Below are 24055 nucleotides of genomic sequence, written 5' to 3' on the forward strand. Positions count from 1 at the left end.
GCTGTCGGAGGGTGCCTCCTTGGAGGGGGAGCTCCCGGTGCTCTGGCCTTGTGTTGGTGGGAATCTGCAGCATGCACTGTTAGGATCACCGTGGGGGCGCCGGGGCCTGGCCTCGCTGTGGTCTCTGTGCCCTGCGGGGAGCAGGCCGGGCAGTGTGGGTTCTTGAACGCCTTCCTCTGGGTTCTTGTCTTGCAGACTTCTCCACCCAGGTGAACTCCTCGTCCCTCAACTCCCCCACGGGGCGTGGCTCCATGGCTGCCCCCTCCCTGCACCCCTCTCTGGGGCCCGGCATCGGCTCCTCGCTCGGCTCCCCGGGACAGCTGCACTCGCCCATCAACGGCATGGGCCCACCCTTCTCGGTCATCAGCTCCCCCATGGGCCCCCACTCCATGTCAGTGCCCACCACGCCTACCCTGGGCTTCGGCACCGGCAGCCCTCAGGTAAGTACAGAGGTGGGGCCCCTCCCGTGGACCCTGGGGGGCAGGTGCTATCATTTCCACCCTTTATCTCTGGGAATCAGAGCCTGGGTTTGAGTCCAGCTCTGGCCGACTCCCCAGCCCTTGACCCACAGAGGTTATCAGCCAAGCTCTCTGCAGCTGGTCATCTACCCCAGGGGGGCCCCTCCTCTCCGGGGACTTCCTGCTCCCGTGGCCTGGCTCTGTAGGTGGGGGGAGCTCTGTGTTTCTCAGGTTTAAACCCACCTCCCTGGAGCCCCTGCTCCTTGTGAGCCCTTCCCTCCTGGCCTCTGCTCAGCCCACGCCAGATGGTTTCAGTGCCCCTGGGCCCAGATCCCAGGGGGATGCGTCCAGGCATCATGCGGATGCACGCTCCTTGGGCCAGGCCCCGGGCCACATGGTGGCCCCAGCTCATCTACTGGGCTTGGTGGTCTTTTCCACAGTTATGTGTTTGGAACGTCAGGCTTTTGGGGTTGTCTCTGAATCGGGAAGCAGCTGGGGCCCGGTAGGGCCTGGCTCGGTCCAGTTCTTGTGATGGGAATCCTGGAGGCCCGGTCCGCCCTCTCCTGGGCACCTCTCGTCCAAACCCCTGCAGAGATGTCCTGAGCTCTTCTGAAGATCCCTGCGTTGTGAAGGGGCCCCCAGGCCCAGCTGGGCCTCGCCCTCCCAGCTCCGTGGAGTCCCCAGTGGATTTCTTGCTGGGTGGACGGGAGACCTACCTGAATCCTACCTGAATCCTAGCTGGGTGGACGGGAGACCTACCTGGGTGGACGGGAGACCTACCTGAATCCCCTTCCTCTCTCTGGGGTTGAGCTGCCCTTCCTGAAATAGGCAGGGCTCCATTACTGGTCTGAGTGCAAGTCTGGCTTCAGCCGTTCCTCCCCCCGGGAGATGAAGGCCCTGTGGTGGGGAGCGTGGTGCACCGTCTCCACGGAGCCTCAGGACAGCCTGCTGGAGAGAGACTCGAAGTGCAGGCTTCCCTGCCGAGAGCCGCGCATCTAGTTGTGTTGGGCACGTCCCATGGGCTCCCAAGCCTCCTGTTGCTGTGCCCCCTGCAGGGCAGCCTGCCTGACTCCTGGTGCAGGAGGACTGGGTGTCACTGAGCTGGAGTCAGCCCCTTGCCCATCTGGCTGGGCCTCTAGAGCTGGCCTTGGTGGAAGATCTTTCTGGCTTTTCCAGAGTCACCGTGTCAGCCCTTGGCTGCGGGAGGGGGGCAGAAGAGCCAAGACCTCGGGCATTAGCGCAGAGCTCCTGGGACCTGGGCCCCAGAGCGGGCAGGAGGCTGAGGTGCTGGCATCGGGGAGGCTCGGCTGCCCTCCTGGGCCTGGCTGGATTATTTTTAGCACTGTCACCCCACCCCCATTCTTGCTGGCTGCACAACTCCGTGCAGGGAGCGAGAGAGTCAATGAGGACGTGAGGCCGGAGGCTGTACCTGCCCCCTGGGGACCATGACAGACGCAGGCACCTGCTGACCCTCAGCCCCACGAGGCTCCTTGCCGGTCTCGGGCCGGCCCCCTGTCCCGGACACCCTGAGGGCTCGCGCACAGCAGAGTCTGGGTGTGGCAGCGACGGCCCTCACACCTTGGGGGCGCCTGCCCCTTGGTACTGTTCACCCATCTGGGGGCAGGGGCGGGGCGGTACTGGGAGGGGTTTTTGGGACCACATCTGTCCCGTTCTCTGTTATTCTCTGCACACGGCCAGGTTCCTGGCACTTGGTGCTGATCGAACCCAGGTTGTGTGTGAAAAGCTGATGAGGGGGTCAGGGCAGGAGTTGGGCCCCGGGGGGAGCAAACCCCGGGAGTTCCAGATGGTCATTACTGCCCTGTGGTCAGTCGCCCGTCTGTCCATGTGTCCATCGGTCAGTTGGGTCACAGTGTGTTTTGCCGCAGTCTGAGCCCCCCGTGCTTGGCCTCCCTCTGGCCGCCCTTCCCCGGGTAGGCCTCAGTCTCTCGTGAACCCCGCCGCCACCCCCACACCCCTGTAGCTCCTTCCTGGAGTGAGTGCTTCTGGGCTTCAGCTTGTCTTGGAAACCTGGGGTTCCCCATATTCACGGGGGTGTGGGTGGAGTTCAAAGGGGGGCATGCCCCACCCCTTGCCCCAAAACCACAACCGCGAAGTCCTGGTTGCCGGAACGAGCGAGGTTTTCCGACTTCTGCTGTTGTTGGGGAAGGCCTGGCGCCCTGCTGAGCACTGCCTGCTCGAATCCACACAGCCAGAGAGGGCCATCAGCAGCCGAGTCCACCCCACTTGACCCTGCTCGGAAGTGGTTGCCTGGGGATCTGGGCTGAGCCAAGCTAGATCCCAGGTGCTGACACCCGAACTGCCCCGCGTCTCTTCCTGGTCTGGGGGACCCGTCAGTGCAGGGCCTGGGAGCGTCCCTAGCTCGTCCCCGAGCCTGCTCGCCACGCTGGCCTGCCGTGGGCACACAGCATCCAGGCCTCCCCAGCCCAGCAAAGCTTCCCCGGTACGGGGTTGGCTCAGGGCAGCGGGGCTGCCGGCACTGCCTACTCTTTGTTGGGGCCCGCGGCTGTGAGGCCTCTGGGACGGGGCGCAGGGATGCGAATGCGTGTCACCGAGTTTGCCCCTGCCTTGATGGCAGCGTGAGGCCGGCGAGGCCAAGGACCTGCTCTTGTGTGTGGCGGGCCTGAGCCTTCAACCCCAGTTCTGGTCGTGGGTGATGCCCCCCTCGTGGGTTGGTGGAGGGGGCCTGCTGTGCGCTCAGGAGGAAGGGCGTGATGGGTGCGGAAGAGAGGAGCCACGAGGTGGCAGGAGACCCTGGCGGGACATTGAGGAGGCCGGTGGTTATTTCAGTAAGTCCCGTAGGCTCCGGCGGGAACCGAAATAAATACCAAGGATATGAAAGGGGAAATGGGACCAGGCCCCCACCCTGGCCACAGCACGTGGTCATCAGGCTCCAGCGAAGGGCTGCTGGGGCAATGGGTCTCCCCAGAGGTGGGGTGGGGTGGGGTACAGGTGGGGAGCAGTCCCCCGTAGGTGGGGCGCCACAGAGCTCACTGGGGAGGGGTGTGTGCAAGGCAGAACGAGGCCCCAGGGGTCACTCCGTGCTCTGTTCTGGGAGCTGTGAACCCAGCCCAAGGCCCATCAGCTTGGAGCTGGAGAGGGGGGAAGAGCTACCCCTGACCCCAACAGCCTTGTCCTGGTGGCCCTGTGGGGACCATCTACTAGTTGAGGCACAGAAGCAGAGTGGGTGGTCCCAGGCCCGTGGCAAGTGGGGTCTCCAGCCCAGCCTTTGCCTTCCCATACGTGCAGGGTCTCCTATGCCAGTGCGACTACTCTGCTCATGGGAAGCCTGGGCCCGGGAGGGCAGGGATGCCCCTGGCACATGGTTGGGAGCCACAGCACTGACCGTCCATCCTGCCTGTGGCTCCTTCCCATGTGGGGCACTGGCCATCCGTCCTCACTGCTGGGGCCCTGCCTCAGTTTACCTAGGGCAGGCACCAGTCCCAAGGGCCTGCATGCACACGGGAGGCTGGGAGGGCAGGTGGCCCGCTAGCCGCCCAGCATGGTGTGGGCAAGCATGAAAGAGGAAATGCCCAGGTTCCTCTCCCTGGTGCTTCCAAGTGGACCCAGCCACGTGGAGTCCTGGCTGGGCTCCCACAGCGTGGGGACAGGCCTCCTGCTCCCGTGTACTGGGCGGCTCCCCGCAGTTGGGCCCCTGGGGACCCACCCCTGTCCCCAGCCACACCCCTCTGGTGCCCTTTTCCAAGCAGTCCTTCGGTTTCCCCACCTGCACACCGCGGCTCGGCGGCCCCTCTGTCTGGGACTGGCTGGCGGCACCTCCTCGTGGAGGCCAAGTGTGGAGGCGGCTGCCCCAGTGTCTGCCCCATTATCCTGACGGCAGCCCTCAGTCCTGCTCACGAGGGACCTCAGGCGCAGAGTTACTGAGTGATTTCCCCGGAGTGTCACAGTGAATGGAGGAGGTGTGATCTGGAGGCCCTGCCGTAGCCACACTGCCACCCCCCCCCCGCTGCATCCCGCCACCCCTTTCCTCCCCGTCCCCACCCGGCCCATGAGCAAGCGCTGTCTCTGAGCACCTGGCTGGGCACCTAGTGAACCGAGTCTGCTGGCTGGGGTCACCGAGTGGCTCTGGGCAAGCTGTCCTCTTGGGGCCTCGGTTTCCCCTTCTGCAGCATGCAGGGGCCCCCTCGGTGCTCACCACCTGCTACTCGGAGGCCCAGCTTAGCCTGCTGTTCTGCCAGGGCCCTGACCTCCTGAGCCTCTAGGTCCGCACCTGGGAAACAGGGAGGGGCTTTCCGCGCTCTGAGGGGCGCACACGCAGGCCAAGCCCGGGCGCAGAGCACTTAGCTGTCCGTGCCCCTTCTCAGTTCCCTGTCTTCCCCGGGGAGCGCTCCTGGGGCGCTGCTCTCTTCTGCACTGGCACCCCACCTGAGTCCCACGGGGGTTAAGTCCTCACAGAGCCACATGGCCTACCCGAGGACTGGCCGGGGGCCGCACAGAGGCCAGTGTGGAAGGAGGCTTTGGGTGGTTTCTGCTTCATGTGCTGTGAGCACGAGCTCTTCCTGCCCCGTGAGAAAAGGGGCGGGGAGGGGGTGTTGGGGGCCGTGGGGAAGGAAGGAGGCGAGGTTCCCGCTGGCAGGAGGGGCCCGGGGCTACCAGGGGGCAGCGTGGCGCCTGCTGCCCTTCCCCAGGGATGTCCGCACCACCCGGTTTCTGCCTCTGGCAGGGGTTTGCAGAAGTGGGGGTGCGGGGGGCTGTGCGGCCGGGGTCCCGGCGCCTGCGGAGACAGGCCGGCCCGCGGGTGGCAGCGGGAAGCACCTCTGGGCCCCGGCGCTGACAGGAGCGCTGGGCTGGACGCAGCAGAACCAAAACTGCTGTGTCACTGCCGCGGCTGTTGCCGGGGTGACTGGTGAGTTTCCCACGCTTCCTCCTGGCTTCGGCTGCAGGCGGGGCGGGGCCTTGTGTGCGCCTGGGGCCATGGGGCCACGTGACCACAGACCCCCACCCTGCCCTCTGAGGCCCCGGCGGGGTGGCCTGCTGACATGGACCCCAACTCCCTTTCCTTGCTTGCTGTGACCGGGCCTCAGTGCCCATCTGTGGGTTGGAGTCCCCAAAGTGCCTGCCTCGCGGGGAGGGTCGCGAGTTCCCACGGTCCTGCCCAGGGCATGCTCGGCAATGGGAGGTGGTTCTTAGCTGAGCTAGGAGCAGGGGGCGTGAGCAGGGCCTGGGGGGGATCCTCCCCCGAGGCCTGGGGTCGGCCATGGGAGGCCATGGGAGGGTGGAGCGCTGAGGGCACAGCAGCCTCCAGCAGCCCGCCCGCCGCTCAGCGGGGCCGGGCCCTGCCCCTCCTGAGCTGTGTGGCCTGTGGCGGGCAGGGCCCCTCTCTGAGCCTCAGTTTCCCTCTCTGTAAAGTGGGGGTACGTCAGCACCTTGCTTACCGTAGAGCTGGTGGGGGGGATGCTGGCTCGTGCCCCCTGGACACCCCTGCTTTCCCCTCCCCAGCTCAGCTCACCCATGAACCCCGTCAGCAGCAGCGAGGACATCAAGCCCCCGCTGGGCCTCAATGGTGTCCTCAAAGTCCCGGCCCACCCCTCAGGGAACATGGCGTCCTTCACCAAGCACATCTGTGCCATCTGTGGGGACCGCTCCTCAGGTAGGCCGCCGCGGGGCTGTGGGACCCCCACAGGCAGGGGGCAGGGGTGCGGGGAGGTGGGAGGCTGGCCGGGCCAAGGAGGGGGCCTCTCACGCTGGACCTCCTGGTGTGTTGAGGAGGGGACGGGGCGGCGTGCTCACGGGGCTTCCCCGCAGGCAAGCACTACGGGGTGTACAGCTGCGAGGGCTGCAAGGGCTTCTTCAAGCGGACGGTGCGCAAGGACCTGACCTACACATGCCGGGACAACAAGGACTGCCTGATCGACAAGCGCCAGCGCAACCGCTGCCAGTACTGCCGCTACCAGAAGTGCCTGGCCATGGGCATGAAGCGGGAAGGTAGGCGGGGGAGGCGGGGGGGCGGCGCCCCTGTGTCCCACCTGCTGGACAGCGGCACCGAGGTGCTCACTCCCTGCAGAGCCGCTGCTGCGCGGTGGGCCTCGCCTGACCCTCGCTGCGCACCTGCTGTAGGCCAGGCCCCGGGATCACAGAGGGGCCCGCGTCCATGCTTCCAGCCCTGTGGCCCACACGCGATGATCAAACCCTCCTCAAGGTCGTGGTGGCCCAGCGCGTGGTCTCTGGGCCCCGGGCAAGGGTGGAGGCACAGTGAGGGCCGACGAGGCTGGAGGAGGTGGGAGACCGGCTGGAGCAGCCCAGGAGCATGTGAGCTGCTTCCGGCTGTCTGGTGAGGGGTGGTCGAGGAGGCCAGGACAGGGATGGCGCTGACGGGGGCGGGGCGGGGGGAGTGGAGTGGAGCAGGGAGCTCCAGAGACCACCGGGATGCGCCCTGCCGGGGGCGCCCTGGGCCCTGCTTCCTCCTGTGGACCTGGCCGAGGTACCCTGCAGCACCCAGGCCCTCAGAGCAGCCAGACTCTTGGGCTTGGATTTGGGTGCCCGTTTTATCGTTTGCTAGGGGCAGGGTGGGGCGATAGCTGGCATGGAAGGTCACACCCCTGAGGCCATTGAACTCTCAAGCGATTCAGCCAGATTTGGGTCTGAGCCCCAGGCCCCAACTTGGCAGTGGGACCTCCGCCCAGCCCCTCACTGTCTGTGGGCCTCAGTTTCCCCATCTCCGGGTTTGGTGACTCCTGCATCCAGTTGATTCGCTGGCTTACAGTCTGCCCTGTGCTGGAATGCAGCGGGCCGGTGGCGGCCCATCTCGCTGGCTCTTGTGCCCGGGGCCTCATGGGGCTGGGGAGGTGCTGTCTGGGTGCTCTGTGTCTGCTCCCATCTGTGCCACCACTGCTCCTGACGGGGTCCCCGGGCACTTCATCCCCAAGGACTGTCCCCTGCGGTGCCTGCGGTTCTCGTCTCATTTCCTGTTTTAGCCCCAGTTATTCTTGTGGCGAAACGGAGACCCCAGCTGGGCCATGCGGTCCTGCAGGATTTCTTGCTCGAGGCTACAAGGGCCAGCAGGACATGGGACGTCCTGCCGTTGGCACCGCTCCCGGCCAGGGGAGCCTCAGGCTCTGGCGCTGCAGGGGCTGGCCTGGGCTGTGCGGACTGTGTGCCCCCAGGCCTCCCGGATCGGCGTGCCTGTTTCCTGTAGTGCTTGCTTCACCCGCTCATGCTCGTGCAGGTGGAGACACTGAGGCCCAGAGGGTCCACGGCTCGTCCAAGGCCACATGCCAGGTGGGACCCAGGCCTCTGGGTCCTAGTGCTGTCCTCGTTCCTTTGGGCCATCATGGGGCAGAGGAGGCGTGCGCCTGGCCCTGGTTCTCTGGATGTCTCTGTAATCGGAGGGTTACTGGAGATGGTCGGTGCAGCGTTGTTGCTGGGATGGGAACTCAGGGCGAGCGTGTGGTGGGCAGCAGACCGCTGTGTGCCCAGGGCCGGGTGCCAGTGTGCTGGGGGAGTCTCGGGCTCCCTGGAGGACACCCTAGCACAGAGCGGGCTTGGGTTCGTGCCTGAGACCGCTCACTTGCCAAGCTCAGCACTCCTGGTGCCAGGCACCCTGCTGGGCACTGGGCACGCGGTAGTGAGCTGTAGGCATGCGTCCACTGAAAGTGATTGTCACACTACCAGGCAGGGCCCCCAGGTGTGGTCAGGGTCGATCGGGGAACCCAGCTGGGGGCAGATGTCCAGCCTGATTCCTAAAGAATGGGAGGGTGTCAGCAGACCGTGAGCCCAGCCGGAAGGCCCAGCGTATGCAGAGCCCGAGGACATCGCAGAGAGAGCACCTGCGAGGCCTGGATGCCATTCCGAGCCTCAGAGTGACCGTCCGCGGGTCCCTGGACGGTCCAGTCAATGCTGATCTCTTCCTCAGGCCCCCTCAGCCTGGCCGCTTGGAGCCTGGGCACCCTCAGACTCCAGCTGCCTGACCTCCTCCCCTGCCCCCAGGCCTGGGAGAGAGCGGGTGACGGCCCCGTGCTGTCCCAGTGGGGCTGCAGAGTCCCAGGGCTGGGGAGGCCTGGTCTGGCCCCCGCCCCGGTGCCCACAGTGACAGGGTCTTGTAATGAGTGGCTGTTAGAAGCACCTGCTATGTGCGGGTCCTCACTGGGCACCCCGTCCCATCGGCACACTCACCCTGGCTGCCTTGCCCGTGGTGCTGTGATTGCTGCCCTAAACTTCACAGACAGACAGATGGGCTGCAGAGGTGGGCACTTGGGGGAGGGGGGTTGGTTCAGAGTCACGACAGCCCGTGTGTCTCTGTGGCCTCGCTCTCTTGTCTGATGAATGAGTCTGGTGCTTTGGGCGCGTTCCCGAGGCAGCGCACAGCCCTCGAGACCTGATTTATGGGCCGTTAGATAAATACCTGATCCCGTCAGGACCCACCTCCCCTTTGCCTCGTACTGGATTTATAAGTCACGAACGTGCACTAAAAACCGTCCCACGGAGCGCTCTCGTGCCTCGGACACAGCACGTGAAGCCGGGCCTCTTACCTGTACACGCCCCGGTGTGCGGTTCTGCGGCACGTTTCCTGATGTATGGGGCCCAGTGCACAGCCTCAGTCTTGGGCAGAGGGACCAGTGGCCCCCGTGTGACTCTGGTGCCGGCCCCGCAGGGAGCTGCGCAGTCTCTGAGGCCCAGAGGCCTGTGGCTGTGTGCCGGGAACTGCCCCGTCCCCCCAGAGCCGGTCCTGAAACCGCTCCTTTCCTCTCTGTTGTCTTGGAGACGAGGTGGGGCCCCTGGCAGCCACGGGACAGCATGGCAGCCCGGGGGAATGGGGGCCGGGCGTGCCAAGCCGGTCTTGGCCTGGAGCACACGGCTGTGAGGTGCTAGCTTCCAGGCTGGCCTGGTGCTCACACCCCTGGTACCGGCGAGGAAGCGAGCTCGCACCCGGACGGCGTCGCCCAGCGCAGTGCGTGAAGGAGCAGCACGGGGTTGGCACCTGGACGGCTGACCGCAGGGAGGGCTCAGGAGGGGCTCGCTGTGACTCAGAGCTGACGGGGACCCCTTCTTGGTGCCGGCTGCTGAGGGATGCTGCAGGCAGATAGCATCTCTGTTGGGCAACGCAGGGGCCTGTGCTCACAAGCACCACCCGGGACTTGCTCCGCAGCATTCCCGGGGGAGAGGGTGGGAAGTGCCAGCTGTCTGCCAGGCTGAGCCCAGGCCTGTCTGCTGGAGCGCGCGGTGGCAGGGCTGGGGGGTGGGTGCTGCTGGTCTGATGGGGGGATCTGGCCCCCACCTGGGGTGACGCTGACTGGCTGGAGTGTCGCCCCAATGCCCGCCTCTCTGCTTCCTTCTTTCCCCTCCAGGAAGGCCTCCCTGCTTCCTTCCTGCAACCCTTTGCTTTCCGAGCACCGTCTCCTGACCACGCGTGTGTGTGTGTGTGTGTGTGTGCACGTGCGTGTGCATACGCAATCGCCCCACACATTCCTACTGTGGAGAAAGAGCCCAGCTGGGTTCCCGCGCTGCCCTGTCAACATTGAGCAAGTGACAGCCTCTCTGACAGTGGGGGCGGCCGCGGGCTCCCCGTGGGCTCCTTGGGAGGAACAGGGCAGTGGCCACCCTGTGCCTGGCGGTGTGGGGTTGGGGCACGGACAGAGTGTGCGAGTGTGTGCGGTCGCTCCCCGTACCGCCTCCGTGTCCTGGATTGAGTGCCCTGAGGGCAGGAGGGATATGTCCTCAGAGCTAGAGAGCCCGGTCGGCAGGATACCGCTTCCCTGGGTCTGAAGAAGGGGCGCTGGGCCAGGGCCTTTCGGTGACCATCAGTCCTGCCTGTCCTGGCAGCTGCACAAGGGACAGACGAAGGGCCCAGCTGGCTGGCGGTGCCCAAAGCAGAGGCGGCAGCAGGCTGGGGTGCTGCCTCCCAGACTCCCACTTCCCAGCTCCTGGCTTCCTGCCCAGCCCCGGCAGCCTGGAGGGGTGACAGTGGGCACTGCAGCAGGTCGGGGGTTGCCTGCTCTGGCCGAGGGGTGGCTGCCCCCCAGCCCCCACGTCAGCACCTCCCCTGATGCTGGGGACCCCGGTCTCGCTGGGCATGGAGCCCCCCCCTCCCCGCCTGTGCCTCTCCGGTCTTCCCGGGGTCCCGCGGCGCTCAGGCCTAGAGGGATAATGAGGCCCTGTGTTCCCAGACGCCTCCTGCCTGAGGCTTCCCGGCGCCGGCAGAACGTAAGTCAAACATGACTACTTCTAAGAGGTGATTGAGCTGGCAACACATAAATCCCTGGCCTCCCTCCTGCTCCCTCCGCTGTCTATAAATAAAACCATCATATTTATAATGATGCCGCTCGGAGCTGCTGGCCCTCTGTGGCTTCAGAGTGCTTCACAAAGCATTGGCTGATTAATTCGTGCCGCCCCCATGGAGCAGACAGGTGCTGGGGACCCCCACCCGCCGTGGCCCCGGGCACTGCCCCCACCTCGGGGCCACCCCGTCCATACCGTCCGTGCAGCGGGAGGAGATCTGGGACTGGCTGCGTGTGCGGAGCGTGTGAGTGGGAGGCACAGAGGTGTGACTGCCTCGTGGGTCCGGCCCAGGGCCAGTGCGGCGATTCCCCCTGCAGGGCCAAGGAAGCGGGGCCACTCGGCTGTCCAGGGCGGGGCGGGGCCCAGGAGCCCGGGCTGTGTGACCCCAGAGCTTGCGGCTCTGAGCCGCCCACTGTCCTGTGAGCTCAGCCGTGCCCCTCTGCTGCTCTGGACCTGCTACCCCAGCTGATAAGACGAGGCGCCTCTCTGCTGTGTCCTGGCTCTGCCCAGAGCACAGGCCCCGGGGACCACCCCATCCTCAGGGTCTCAGGGACAGGGGCCCGCCGGATGCAGGGATCCGTCACCCTGGCTGCCGTGCCTTGCTGGGGTGGCTCTCCTGGCCTGCCATCCCTGCACTGTGGCTGAGGGGACGACAGGAGGTGCCCTGCCCCCGCCCGGCCCCCCCACCCCATGTTGGGGTCTGGAAGCCTGGCTGGAGAGGGGCCGAATGGTGCCCGGCTGCAGCCATGCCAGCTTCCTGCCACCTGCCTGCCGCCTCGAGTTCCCCCTGCAGAACCCCCTGCAGTCAGAATGTCTGGAAGAGCCAGGCTTGCAAGAACTCTGACTTGGGGCCTCCTGCCGGGCTCCTTGGCCCAGCTGGTGTGGTGTGAAGGCGTTGGCCGGCCCCTGTCCTTGAGACTTGCTACGTGGATGGCGAGTCCCTTGCTTGAGTCAGTGCTCTGGGTCTCAGAGAGTGTGACCTCTGGCACGGGGTTGGCTCTAAGCGGCCACTCAGTGCAAGAAGGACCTGGGGCCTGCCCCCTTCAGGGGGTCCCACGGGTGGTCGATAGGTGTTCGTGTGAACTGTTAAGGAGCTGTGGGCCCTGTTATGGGAACCAGGCAGGTTTGGGGGACCCTGGGGCCAGCACCATTGAGGAGCCCTCCCACCCCTGGTCTGGAGGAGGGAGGGGAGTGAGGGCTTTTGCGGCCCCGGGAGAGGACTGCTCCCCAGGAGCTGTGGGCTTAGGAGGAAGTGGCAGCTGAGAGGACCCTCAGAGTCAGAACGGGGGTTCAGGGAGGGGGTCCCGTGACAGCTGGCATCTGCGAGAATGGGGAACTGTGTGTCGCCCCCTAGAGAGGAGGCCGAGCCCCATCCGAGGCCCAGGGGCCATAGCACTTGGGAAGTGCCGGGAGGGGCTGCACCCGTCCGCTGTCCGGAAGGTGCTGCCCCAGGACATTGGATCAGGAAAGAGAGCACTGAGCGTGGAGTCCCACGAGAGTGTGAGGGGGGGAGGGCGGGGTGCCAGGCTGAGGCTCTGTAAGGACGGGGGCGCCGATCTGGCTTTGGGGATGGGTCAGAAATAGGGAGCGCGAGATGGCCTAAGGAAGGCCTGGTGGAGGGAGAGAGGTACCAGCATCTGGCCGGCAGCCTTGGGAGGGCCTTGAAGCCCCTTGGCTGAGCCCGCACCTCCAGGCTGGCCGGAAGCTGGGCCGTGGGCCAGAGGCCCTGCAGCTGTCAGAGTCAGCCAACCTGAGCTGGCTGCCGTGTGGGAGCGTGCCCTGGGCAGGTTCAGCTTCCCGCAGACGTCACTGTGTTCTCTTCATGCTCTGCCCTTGCATCCCCCAGCAGTGGGCTGGGTACCAGGCCTTCTCCATGGTGCAGCTCGGGGTGCAGTCCGGGAGTGGGGTGGTGAGGGTCCAGGAGGTGGTGTGAGCGGCTGCCACGTGGCCTGAGCTCGGGTTGGGTGGTCTGGGCCTCTGTCCAGGTGAAGGTTCTGCGGGGCCCTGGAGGTCTCTTGGGTGCTTGGCTCAGCAGAATGGCCTGCTGGGTGTGGTCTTTGGAGTAGGAGGCTGCCCGGGGCTGCCTCCTGAGGACTGGCTGCTGCCAGCACCCGCCCAGCTCTCAAAGCGCTGGGGTTTCCCGTAAGGGAGTGAGCAGCCCGTGCCACTTGGGGTTCTGTGAGGGACCCGGGCCTGGCCTGTGGATAATCTCCCAGCTCTTGCAAGGAGCCTCTGGACCCAGCGTGGGCCCAGCCCCGTTAGTGCCCAGATCCTCCCCAGGGGTCTCTGGCCTCTGGGCTCTGGAGAGTGGGGCCATTTCCAGGCCCTTCCTCTCCGCTTGGATGGGCTTGTGGACAGAGGTCTCAGGGCTACACTCTGAAGTCACCTCACCAAGCTCCCACTCTTTGATGGGGTTTCCAGGGGCTCCAAGAAGCCGAGGGCCTTGTCTGGTGTAGGGGCTGAGGAGCTGGCCCTTCGGAGGCCATGGCCCCCTCAGGGGTCTGGTGGAGGGGAATGTCTAAACGTCTCTGGCTTGGGAGAGCAGGACCACAGGAGGGTGGGCTTGGGCGGGCTCGGGGGAGGCCTGCGTCCTGGTGCTGCTGTGATGGCTCTGGGGGCCCCTGACATACCGAGCTAGTTCAGGCTATAACAGGGCCATGTAGACAGCCCTTCCCGGCCCCGCACCAGGCCACAGGCCGTGACTTCTCCCCGCTGCTGACACATCTCCCCTGGTCCAGGGCTCTTGCTGCTCCTACCAGAGCAGAGGGGGTGGAGGTAGGGGTCGGCCTGGGAGGCCACAGCAGCCTCAGGAGCCGTGTTGGGTGCTTGTGGGGCTCTTGCGAGGGGCAGCTTGAGCCGCATGGGCTCTGAAGTCTGAGGTCTGTAAACGCCCAGCCACAGGGGTGCCCTGGCCTCCTCCCTTCTGTCCACGTGCGTCTCCATGCGGCAGTGTGGAAGTGAATGCCTCCCTGTCCACCTCCTTCTGTCAGCTTCTCTCCCTGGGCTCCCAGGGACTGGGCCACCCCCTGACCACCCCCGCGCTGAGCCCTCCAGCCCCAGTGCTGCCCCCACACCCACCGGGCCAGCCCAGATCATCCTCGCTCACACTAGGGATTGGCTTCCAGCTTCTGTTCTCCCCTGGACCCCCTCTTCTTTCTGCAGCTGGAGACGTGTGTGCTATCCTGTCTGTCTCCTGTGGCATGTCAGACCCTGTCCAGGAACTCGCCCCCTGCCCCCACTTGAACCCCTTGCAGTGGCTCTCCAGACGGCATGAGAGGTCCATTCATCAGGAGTGGCTCTGCTCTGGCTCTGGGCCTTTGCACATGCTGCCCCCTCTGCCTGAATTGTCACCCTTGTCTTTTCTTGCCACTTCTTCCAGGAAGCCTTCCTGGTTTTGTCTGAGTCCATAGTCCATTGAAACCTTTCTCACTTCATATTGGGACCCCTGCTGAACCGTCAGCTCCATGAGACCTTGTGTGCTCTGGCCGATGTACTTCTGGCCCTGGATAGGGGCTGGTGTGGACATTAGTTGGGTGAATTAATGAGGGGCGGGTGTGCTCTGTGTTCTGGGCGTGCCCAGCTGCTGGAGGCCAGACCTGGGGCAGAGACAGGGTGGGGGTTCGGCCAGCTCTGAGCAGCGCCTCCCTTGGCGGCCCTGGCGGGCACACTGGCTTGCATCTGGCGCTGCTCGGCCCCTGACGGTGGGCTGACCACCGCCCCCACCCCTACAGCTGTGCAGGAGGAACGGCAGCGGGGCAAGGACAGGAACGAGAACGAGGTGGAGTCCACGAGCAGTGCCAACGAGGACATGCCGGTGGAGAAGATTCTGGAGGCAGAGCTGGCTGTCGAGCCCAAGACTGAGACGTATGTGGACGCGAACATGGGGCTGAACCCCAACTCGGTGAGTGCCACCCCTTGCCCCCATGGCCTCCCCCCAGGTGCGGCAAGGGCCAGCATTGCTCAGGGACCGTTGGCCCCTTGGGGGTATTGCTGGATGGGAGGCCCCAGCTGTCGTGGGCCGTGCTGACAGCCAGCATGTGCTGTCCGGCTCCGTGTGGCCTCGGGCCATTGCTCCGCTGGGTTTTGGGGGGTCCCGTACCTGCCCCAGGCATGCAGGCCACAGGGTGGTTTCACCTGTGCCCCATGTGGGCTCAGGGCTGAGATCCGAGCGCTGTGATCAGCCCTGAGGTCACACCGGCCTCTCTCCCTCTGTCCTCCTCCTGGCCCAGAGTGGCCGCCGCCGTGCTGGACACACCCCACACATCCCCCTGCAACTCCAGGGCCTTTGCACATGCGGCTCCCTCTGATTCGTTCTCAGGCTTCTGTCTGGCCTAAGGTGTCACTTTTCCCGGGGGCTCCCTTCCCCCGCGGCCTGCCTTCATGGCCCTGCGAAGGTGGGTCTGGCCCCGTGACATGGCCTAGTGCTTCCTTCCTGTCCCCTCCACACGGTGGTCAGGAGTGGGGTGCGTGCTGTGTTCATTCTCCCTCCCCGCCACGTGGCTGGGAGTGGCGACTGAGCTGTCGTTCACGGCCCCGCTCCAGCCGGGACCCCGCCTGCCTGTGGGCGCTCACACGCCACCTTTGCCCCAGGCTGGGAGTGTCCCGTGTGCTCGGGAGGCCGCTGTGGCCAGGTGGTGGGCCGTCCTTGCTTCCCCGCACTTCCCTGCACACGACGGCCCCACCAGGAGTCCCGCACGGTGTGACGTCAGGGAGAAGGTGCTCGCGGGCCCGACCCTTCCTGCCCGCCCTCTGGTCCCCACGAGGGGAGGGGAGGCCAGCTTTGAGGCTTCCACCATTGAACAGAAACTTCAGAACGAGAATCGGGAGATGTCACGTAAGGGCGTTGTTAGGAAAAGCCAGAGCTGCCCTCTGCTCCCCGGGTTTGGATGACACAGAGGGGCCGGCTGAGGGGGAGCACGGGTCATCTCGTGAGCACGTGCCTGCCTTTCTGTGTCCGCACCTGCCGCAGCTCCCTCTGCGTCCCTCAGATGGCAGCGTGGCTCACTCGGCATTGGGAGGGTAGCTGGGCCTCTGCCGGGGGTCCCGCTATGGTTTGTCAGGACGCGTTGACCTGTGTGCCTGGCTGCAGAGGCCAGCCTGCCTGGGAGTGGCTCGGACACTGCTTTGGGCCCCTTGTGGGCTCCTGGGGGGCCAACAGCCAGTGGCCAGGGAGGCTCGTTCCCTGGGCTTCAGCTTGTGGCAGAGCTTGGAGGCTTCTTCCAGATTTCCCCTGCATCCCCTGCCTCCCCCATGCATGGCTTCCCCGGGACCCTCTCCACCCGTCTGGGCCTGGACTCTCCCCTCAAGGGACTGCCCCAAGCTTCTGAGGAGCAGAGCCCGGCCAGGGTGGCGCCTGCTGGAACCGGCCCTGGCCTCTGACGTGCTAGCTGCTGGGGGGGCCCCGTGCAGGCCAGCTTCTGTGCCCGCGTTAATCGTAGGGTGGGGGGGTGCTGGGCTGGGGCACGTGGCCCCAGGCTTCTGGGTGGTACTTGCACAGAGTCTGCACCAGGGGACAGAGGAGGAACTTCGGGGTGACGGCCAGGATGGGGGCATTCTGGGTGCTGGCACACAGGGCTGGGGTCCCGTGTGCCGCAGAAGCCCTGGCTGACGCCTCTCCTTGCAGCTCCGTGTCCCCATCTGCACACCCCATCCCCTTCCAACCCGGTGGCCTCTGTGTCAGTTTGTCACCGGGCTTCCCATGGGCGCCCTCGGTGGGCCCTTCTCTCAGACTGCACCTCCCTTTAGGGCCGATGGTTTCTCTCGCGGGGAGCTCTTCCGCGGACAGCCCTGCCACCATGTGTGCTGTCGTCCTTCCCCTCGCTCAGGCCCCAGAGCGTCCGCCGGCCAGGAGCCGGGGAGGGGGCTCCACTGAGGCCTGATGAGGTTTCCTCATCTGTGACGGTGAGGGGAGAGTCTCTTCTGGCTAGAACCTTCTGGAAGGGCCTCTGATGTCCCCATCTGTGTGCCATCTCCGTACCCAGTAGGAAGAAGTGGCCCGGAGGGGCCAGCACTGACCGCCACCCTCAGAGTTCCACCCTAGCTTGGCCCTCACGCCTGTGCCTTGGTTTCCCCGACTGCGCCCAGGGGTCACTCGGCCCCACGCTGAGGGCTTCCAACAGCATCAATTTTAGTCTCTTATGGTCCCGGAGGTCTGGAGTCCACCGTCAGCCTCAAGGGACCAGAGTCGCGGTGTCGGCAGGGCCGGTTTCTTCTGGGGAGGACGCCCCCTTGCCCTTCCCAGTGCTGGTGGCACCACGTCCCGGGCCCGGGCCCTCCAGCGCCAGGCCAGCAGCTTCTCTCCTGCTCACGGGTTCCGTCTCTGACCCCTGCCTCCCTCGGCAGGGACCCCGTCAGGACACTGGGCCCACCTGGCCAGAGTCCCTCCCACCTCAGAACCCCTCCCTCGATCACGCCCGCAAAGGGAAGCGTGAAGCAGCACCAGCCGCAGGCTCGCCAGCCACGGGCTCCGGGGATTAGGGCACAGTCTCTAGGGCTGATCAGCCCGGGGCAGGTGCAGGACGCGGGGCGGGGGGCCTGGTCTGGGCTGTGTTCTTGGCTGGGCGCTCACCGCGTGCCTCTCCCCACCCCCCAGCCCAACGACCCTGTCACCAACATCTGCCAGGCAGCGGACAAGCAGCTCTTCACGCTGGTCGAGTGGGCCAAGCGGATTCCGCACTTCTCGGAGCTGCCCCTGGATGACCAGGTCATCCTGCTGAGGGCAGGTAAGTGGCTGGGTGGCCCTGGGCCGGGGAAGGTACAGGAGGGAGAGGCCAGGGGCCTGGGGGCTTTAGGATGGGCTGGACCCGGGGACGCCCCTTTCTCCTGCCGTGCGGGGAGCCCTCCCCCTGCCCCCCTCTGGCCTTGCTCCCTCCACCCATAAGGAGGTCATTGGTTTTGGGTCTCCACGTGGCCTTTGGAGGGATCAAGGGCTGTCTGGGGACCTCTGGAGAGCACAGGGGAGCGAGCCCAACACGGGCCGCCCCAGAGGCTTTGTGCTCTACCCTCTCCCCACACCAAGGCCTCCGCTGCTCTGTGTGGGGACTGCAGTGCTGGCAAGGATGGTGGGAGCACAGGCTCTGGGGTTCGGGTCATGCCCGGCTCCGACGTGTGCCAGGCTTGCCAAGTACGGGTTTTTGCAGAGACCGGGGTCCTCAGTGCAGGTTCCTGTCGGAGGGACAGGAGGGACGGGTGCGCCAGCTGTGCTGGTGCTGGGCCTTCAGACGGGGCGCCGGCAAGGAGCACCCCTGCCCCGCCGGGCCATCTGCATGTGCTGGGCTCTGCGGGAATGTCCGAGGGCAGCCCAGCCCCACGCCTGCCGGGCCCTGGGTGTGCTTGGGGCAGTGGGGGAGGTGGTGGCCGGCCCGGAGGCGGGGGGGCTGGGCAGGCCCCGGTGGGGGACGGCAGGGAGAGTGCTCCCACTGTGGAGGGAACAGATGCACTTGGGGCCGGCTCTGCCCCCAGCAGAACTCTCGTTCCCGACCTTGGGGGCCTGGTGGGGGCGGGCGGGGGCGCCTCCTGGAAGAGCTTCACTCCAGCGGTGGCATAACACCCAACACCCAGAGGCATCAGGGGAAGGCGACGGAGGCCGGGGTCCTGACTCACCGTGTGATGGGGTAACCCCTGCCCTGCCCCAGGCCTCAGTTTCCCCTTCTGGAAAACAGGGCTCCTACTTGTTCTAGGATTGTGGTCAGTATGAAGTGGGAGAGCCGGTGTGATGCTGTGTGCCCCGAGCCCAGAGCCTCCGGGCCCAGGGCCGTCTCTGTGGAAGTAGCCTGGGGCTTCCCCGTGCACAGGAGTCGTTGAGAACCCAGCACAGAAATCGCTTCTATTTCAAGTTTTGCTTCCGTACTTTTTCTTAACCTTTGACGCCTGCTCCGGGTTTGTCTGTGGGGAGCTCACGTAGAGAGATTGTCCAGTTTGCCTGAGACTCTGACACACCTTATTTCGGTTTAATAATTTACTATTTTGTGGCGCCCCACGTGGCATGCCATCACTGGAGAGTTTGCAGCTTGGACCAGGTTGGCCGCTGCCGCTCCGTGGCACGAGCGTCCTGCCCTTGTGGGAAGACACCTCCCTGGGCACATGGGGTTTGGGAGCACCTGCGTTAAACAGAGCTGAAGGAGGATGCTCATGTGCAGGACTTCTCAGGGCCTTTATTGCCCGCGTCTACACCCAGAAGGAGGAGGCATTTCCTGAACATAGGTGCTCGGGAGCCTCGTTTCTGCGACACACGCTCGTGGGGGTGGGGCCCACAGAGCCCGCTGTGGGTGTTCTGCAACAGCGCGCTGCCTGTGGAGGGCTGGGTGGCAGCCCCATTGGGGGAAGGGACACAGCCGCGTGACCGTGCACCCTCCTCCCTCCAGGCTGGAATGAGCTGCTCATCGCTTCCTTCTCCCACCGGTCCATCGCCGTGAAGGACGGGATCCTCCTGGCCACCGGACTGCACGTCCACCGGAACAGCGCCCACAGCGCGGGGGTGGGCGCCATCTTTGACAGGTGGGGCCCCCGGCCTGGATTCGAGGCCCGCTCTGCACGGGCTCTGTTCACGGAGGCCGTTGATGTGGGAATGGGAGTGCAAGGACAGAGGTTCACGTCTCTGCAAGTGTGTGCTGGGGGCACTGGCCACGCACAGCGGCTCATGCGGATTGGTTTCCTCCGGCTCTTTTCTCTGGAACCCCGTACGGGGGCAGGAGCGCTGCATTGTTCAAACGGGAGGCGGTTGTAGTATAGTTAGGTCTTGCGTCGGCCACCGTGTCTCTCGCGCTGTGACCACGGCATCGGAGCTGCGTGGGTGCTGCCGCACCCCTGTGCTCCCGGCACCCACGCAGAGGGGCAGCGCTGGGGCGGGGGTCGGCCCCGCGTCTCCGTGCTAGCCGCTCTCCAGAAAACACATCCCGCCTGCCCGCTCCAGCACCAGGGGCCTGGTGTCTGCCTTCGCCAAGGGGAGAAGGTGGTGGCAGAAATTCCAGGGAACCCCCGAGTAGAGGGGCCCTGCAGTCAGAGGTGAGCAGAGCGCCCCGCCATCAGCCCCGCGAATGTAAATGCAGGGCCCTTGAGCTCCCTGGGACTTGCCGGGTACAAATGGGGGTTGTGGCCACATCCCCTGGCAAATGCTGATCTGAACAGTGAATAGATATGTCTTTGCTGCAGGACTTTTCAGGGCCTTGAACAGGCTAACAAATGGTATGTCACCAAAGGGAGTGCGGCATTTTACTGTCCACAGATGTGTCCTTTAGAGAGTACAGCCTCCTGGATCTGCTTTGGTTTAGAAACGCAGCCCCCACCACACTCGGAGCTCTGGTTCTGCGTCCAGCGGCTAGAGAGGTGACGGTGACAGAGGTGCGGGGTTAGACCCCAGCAAGCAACGTCAGAGAAAACCAGCTCCTCCTTGCTCTCCGAGGGAATGGAATGGGGGACTCCTTGGGGCAGCCATCCCCTGTTACTCTGTTCTCCAGGCTCCTGGGGATCTGTTCCCTCCGCAGCCTGCAGACCCTCAGGGACTCCCCGGCTTCTCAGGGTGACTGTCCAGGCCCTCCCCAGGCCACCATCCTTTGTTCCCCTCTGGTCCAGCCTCACCGACCACTTAGCACTCCCTGGGCATGGCCGTTGAGTTTTGGGGGCCAGTGAGCAGGCGGAGGAGGCTGGGGAGCTCAGGCCACAGGGTGTGCAGACAGGCCGGGGAGGCAGGACACCACTTCCCGGAGGGGCTGGGCCAGCCGAGGTTGGGTCAGAGTTCTGCCCTCTGACAAAGTGCTGTGGCTTGCTTGGCCACGAATGCCTGGTGACAAGAAGCAGAATGTGTCCCCCTCCAGCAGCTAGGAAGGAGGAAGGAGGGCCACGTCCTGGGGAGAACGGCTTTCCTGTGGCCCCCAGGGAGCAGTGTGGATGCAGCACCCCAGGGCCCGGCCTCAGGCTGGGGGGGCCCCGGCCGTGGACTCTGCCCGCCGTGTCTGGGTCGCTGGCTCCCCCCGCCCCTGCCATGCCGTGGTCACAGGGCCCCCTGCTGGTAGATCCCACGTGCAGACCGTCCTGAGGGCAGGAGAGCAAGCCCCTCTCTGGGTGGGACGGGCCAGGCCGGGCGGGGAGACGGCAGCATCCCCGCGTGGCCTCGCCCTTGCAGCCGTCTCCAGGTCCGTGCCCCGCTTCCCAAGCGAGGCCCTGGGGTCTCTCCTGGGGTGGGGGGGAGCCCGGGCTGGGCGGGGAGCACAGTCTGACCGGGCCGCGGTGTTGGCCTGCTTCCCCTGCAGGGTGTTGACGGAGCTCGTGTCCAAGATGCGGGACATGCAGATGGACAAGACTGAGCTGGGCTGCCTGCGCGCCATCGTGCTCTTCAACCCCGGTACGGCCTCCCCCCGGGCGCGCAGCCCGCCCTCTAGCCTCGGCCCGAGCACTCCATCTGCTCCTCACGAGGGCGGCCCGGCCCGGCTACCGACTTCTCGTGGCTCTTGTGAGCGCTGCACGCGGCGGGGCTCAGGCAGCCGCACTCACGCTTAATGGTTTGGGCGCCGCGTCCACAGTGTGGCCCCACCTTGCCCGGCAACCTGGGCTACAGAAGGGGCAGCCTCTTCGTGACTTCTAGTGAGCGAGTCCTGGAGCCCGGGCGGTGGGTGGGGGCGTGGAGGGTTTCTGGGGGGGGGAGCTGGCCAGCCAGTGGGGAAGACGGGATGGTGCCAGGGCTGGTGGGCCCTGACCTCCTGCCTTCCACCAGCTCCAGCACTGAGGGATGTGGCTGTGGCAGAGATGAGTGTCTTCTCGTGCGGGGAGCCCATTTCCGGGGGCGTTTTGTCCCCCGGGTTTATGCTCCAAGCCTGTGGTCCTGCCGGCGTGGAGGCGGGGCCGCGCGTCTTAGCCCTGCTGGCTAGAATCCCCGTTCCAGTTTTGCGTGGCTTGGCTGCTGGCATATCTTCGCTGTCCGAGGGGGTAGGGCTGTTGGAAGGACGTGGCCGGCGCTGAGGCCCCGCAGGGCCTGGGGGTGCGGAGCTACGGAGAAGCTTGGCACGTTCCCAAGGTGCCCAGGGCCCTGGGCCACCTGGCAGCGTTCGCACTGGACCCCGGTACACCTGCTGGGATGTCAGGCTCTCAGGGGTCAATGCTGGCATAAGCCCCCCGGTCTCTGGCTCAGAGGCGACCTGATGGCAGGCCTGTCCCACCGCGGAGCCACTGTGGGGCCCGGTGGCCTCAGAGGGCAGCAGGTGGGCAGCCTCTGCCCCCTGTGCCGTCAGGTTGGGCCACATTTGGCTGGGGCCTGACCCAGGGCCTTTGAGCCCTAGTGTGACACCATGTGGTGGCCGCTATGGAGAGAGAGGGGTTCATCTCTGTCAGCTTGTTGGGTCGTGAGAAACCCCAGGAGACAAGCAGAGAGGAGTGCCTGGCACGGGGGGCTCTGACTGGGTCAGGAAGCCCCGTGATGGCTCACCTGCTTGAGCCCTTGAATGCCCATCCCTTCCTCCTGAGATCCCACCACTGGGCCCTGGAGGCTTTGGTGGCTGAGGTCCAAGGCCTCTCTGTGCACGGGCAGAGCCCCTTCCAGGCTGGGCTCCTGCCCCAGGGTCCCAGGGCTCTAGCTGGCTGTCGGCCTCTCCCCCACTGCCCTGCGTGGGGCTGGCTGTCTTTGGGGTGATGGTTCTGAGCTTTCCTCCCTCTCAAAGGAACTGAGTCCCCAGTGCAGCCAGGGTCCAGCTTCAACCAGGAGAGGGTGAGGGCGGCCCGTGGCTCTTGGCCCCAGAGGGGGAAGCTGAGTGCTGGGAAGTCCGGGAACGGGCCGCAGTTCCCGTGGCCAGCGAGTGGCAAGCCTGGACTCAAGTCCGGGGCAGCCTCCTCGGGGACAGAGCCTGCCCGGCTGCTGCTGGCCCGAGCTGAGCGGGGACGTGTGGGGCGGGCCTGAGTGCCACTGGGGGTGCCCTGTGCAGCTTTCTGGGTCGCAGCCTCTGACCTGTGGCCCCTCCCCCTGCAGACTCCAAGGGGCTCTCGAACCCAGCCGAGGTGGAGGCGCTGAGGGAGAAGGTCTACGCGTCCCTGGAGGCGTACTGCAAACACAAGTACCCCGAGCAGCCGGGAAGGTGAGCCCCCTGCCCGGCCCCCTCCTTTGGGAGGCCTCAGGGTCTCGTGACCGCCCTGCCCCAGGCAAGACTGCCCCCAGCCCTTCTGGCACCTCTGTGTGAATTAGAAGGCGGCGCCCACCTCCCTCGGTTGTCAGTCGGGAGCCCGTGTGGGGCAGGGAGCACGGGGCAGGGAGGGCGCGCTCCCCCGGCCCCCGTGCGCACGCGTGCACGCTCAGGCGCTCCTGCCGCCCGCCCAGAACACAGGCCCACGGGCAGCAAGTGCCTGTCCTCGCAGAGCCCGGGAATGAAGCCAGGGCTTTCTTCTGCCCCGCACGGGAGCCCCTAGAGACAGGGCCTTGGCGTGCTTACCCCCAGCGGGGACGGACGCCGGCACACGGTAGGTGCTTTGTGCGCGAGCGCAGAGCTGTGTGCGTGCCGGAGTGGCTGGGGACTCATTTCCGGGGCCATGTGCCGGGCACACGGTAGGTGAGAAGGGCAACTGTTGGTGGCTTGGTGCGATCGCAGGACTTGTCCTGATTCCGGCCCCTCCCTCCAAAGGGCCCCTCTCGGGTGGGCGCGCGCCCCCACCCCTGGGCACCTCCCTCTCCCTCCCCACCCCTGGGCGCACGTGCAGCTGCACGCACGGGTGACTGTGCCCTGCTCCCTCAGCCCTCATCTGGTTTGGTTTAAGTGAAACTTGCCGAGGAGGACGGAGGGCCGGCCGCTTGTTTTTCCTGGCTCCCCGCCGTAGCCCATCTCGCCAGCTCAGCAGAAAACAGCTTTCTCTGGCCCCAGTCCAGCCTCTACGCTGCGTTTTTGCCTTTAAAACCTGGGTTGTATGGCGGCCAACCACAGGGCTTTCTCCCCTGAAATACAGACGTCGTGAATAATTAACGAGGTCCCCCAGCCCCTCAAGGGTCCGCGCCATTGCAGGGGGTGGCTGTGGACGTCCCCGGGGGGCACAGGGTGCTGTCCTTGGCGGCAGAGCCGCTGAGCCTGGCGTCCCTCCTCCCAGAGCCCCAGCACCTCCCGTTGCCCTCCCCCATTCAGTCTCCTCCCCCAGGGCCAGGCAGGGCCTGGGGATCGGGCCTCTGGCTCCGCTCCAGCAGAGCTCTTTCTGGGGAAGGGGTGGGCGCTGGCCCGGCACATGTGGGATGCCAGTGTGTTAGGAGCGGAGCTTGCTCGAGCACAGACCTGCCCCCCCGGCCCAGGAGCCGCTCCACCTTGGTCTCCCCGCTGCAGCCAGAGGCATTGCTGATACTCAGATCCGTTGTCGTAGCTCTCTCCACTGCGTAAAATCCT

The 24055-nt window shown here is 65.8% G+C and overlaps 1 protein-coding gene across 3 annotated transcripts in view; it reads left to right on the plus strand.

The window, feature by feature from the left end:
- Positions 1–24055, plus strand: part of RXRA (retinoid X receptor alpha) — a 133556-nt gene that overhangs the window by 71508 nt on the left and 37993 nt on the right. For all 3 annotated transcript variants that reach the window (XM_040632159.1, XM_040632160.1, XM_040632158.1), the window contains exons 2-9: positions 196–440; positions 5937–6087; positions 6243–6422; positions 14444–14613; positions 17305–17434; positions 19076–19208; positions 20960–21051; positions 22666–22771. In XM_040632159.1, coding sequence (XP_040488093.1) covers positions 252–440; positions 5937–6087; positions 6243–6422; positions 14444–14613; positions 17305–17434; positions 19076–19208; positions 20960–21051; positions 22666–22771 — 1151 coding nt within the window. In that variant the 5' untranslated portion in view covers positions 196–251. The remainder of the gene's footprint in view (positions 1–195; positions 441–5936; positions 6088–6242; positions 6423–14443; positions 14614–17304; positions 17435–19075; positions 19209–20959; positions 21052–22665; positions 22772–24055) is intronic.

The sequence above is a fragment of the Ursus maritimus genome, unplaced genomic scaffold, assembly GCF_017311325.1.
Source record: "Ursus maritimus isolate PB19 unplaced genomic scaffold, ASM1731132v1 scaffold_17, whole genome shotgun sequence".
NCBI lineage: Eukaryota > Metazoa > Chordata > Mammalia > Carnivora > Ursidae > Ursus > Ursus maritimus.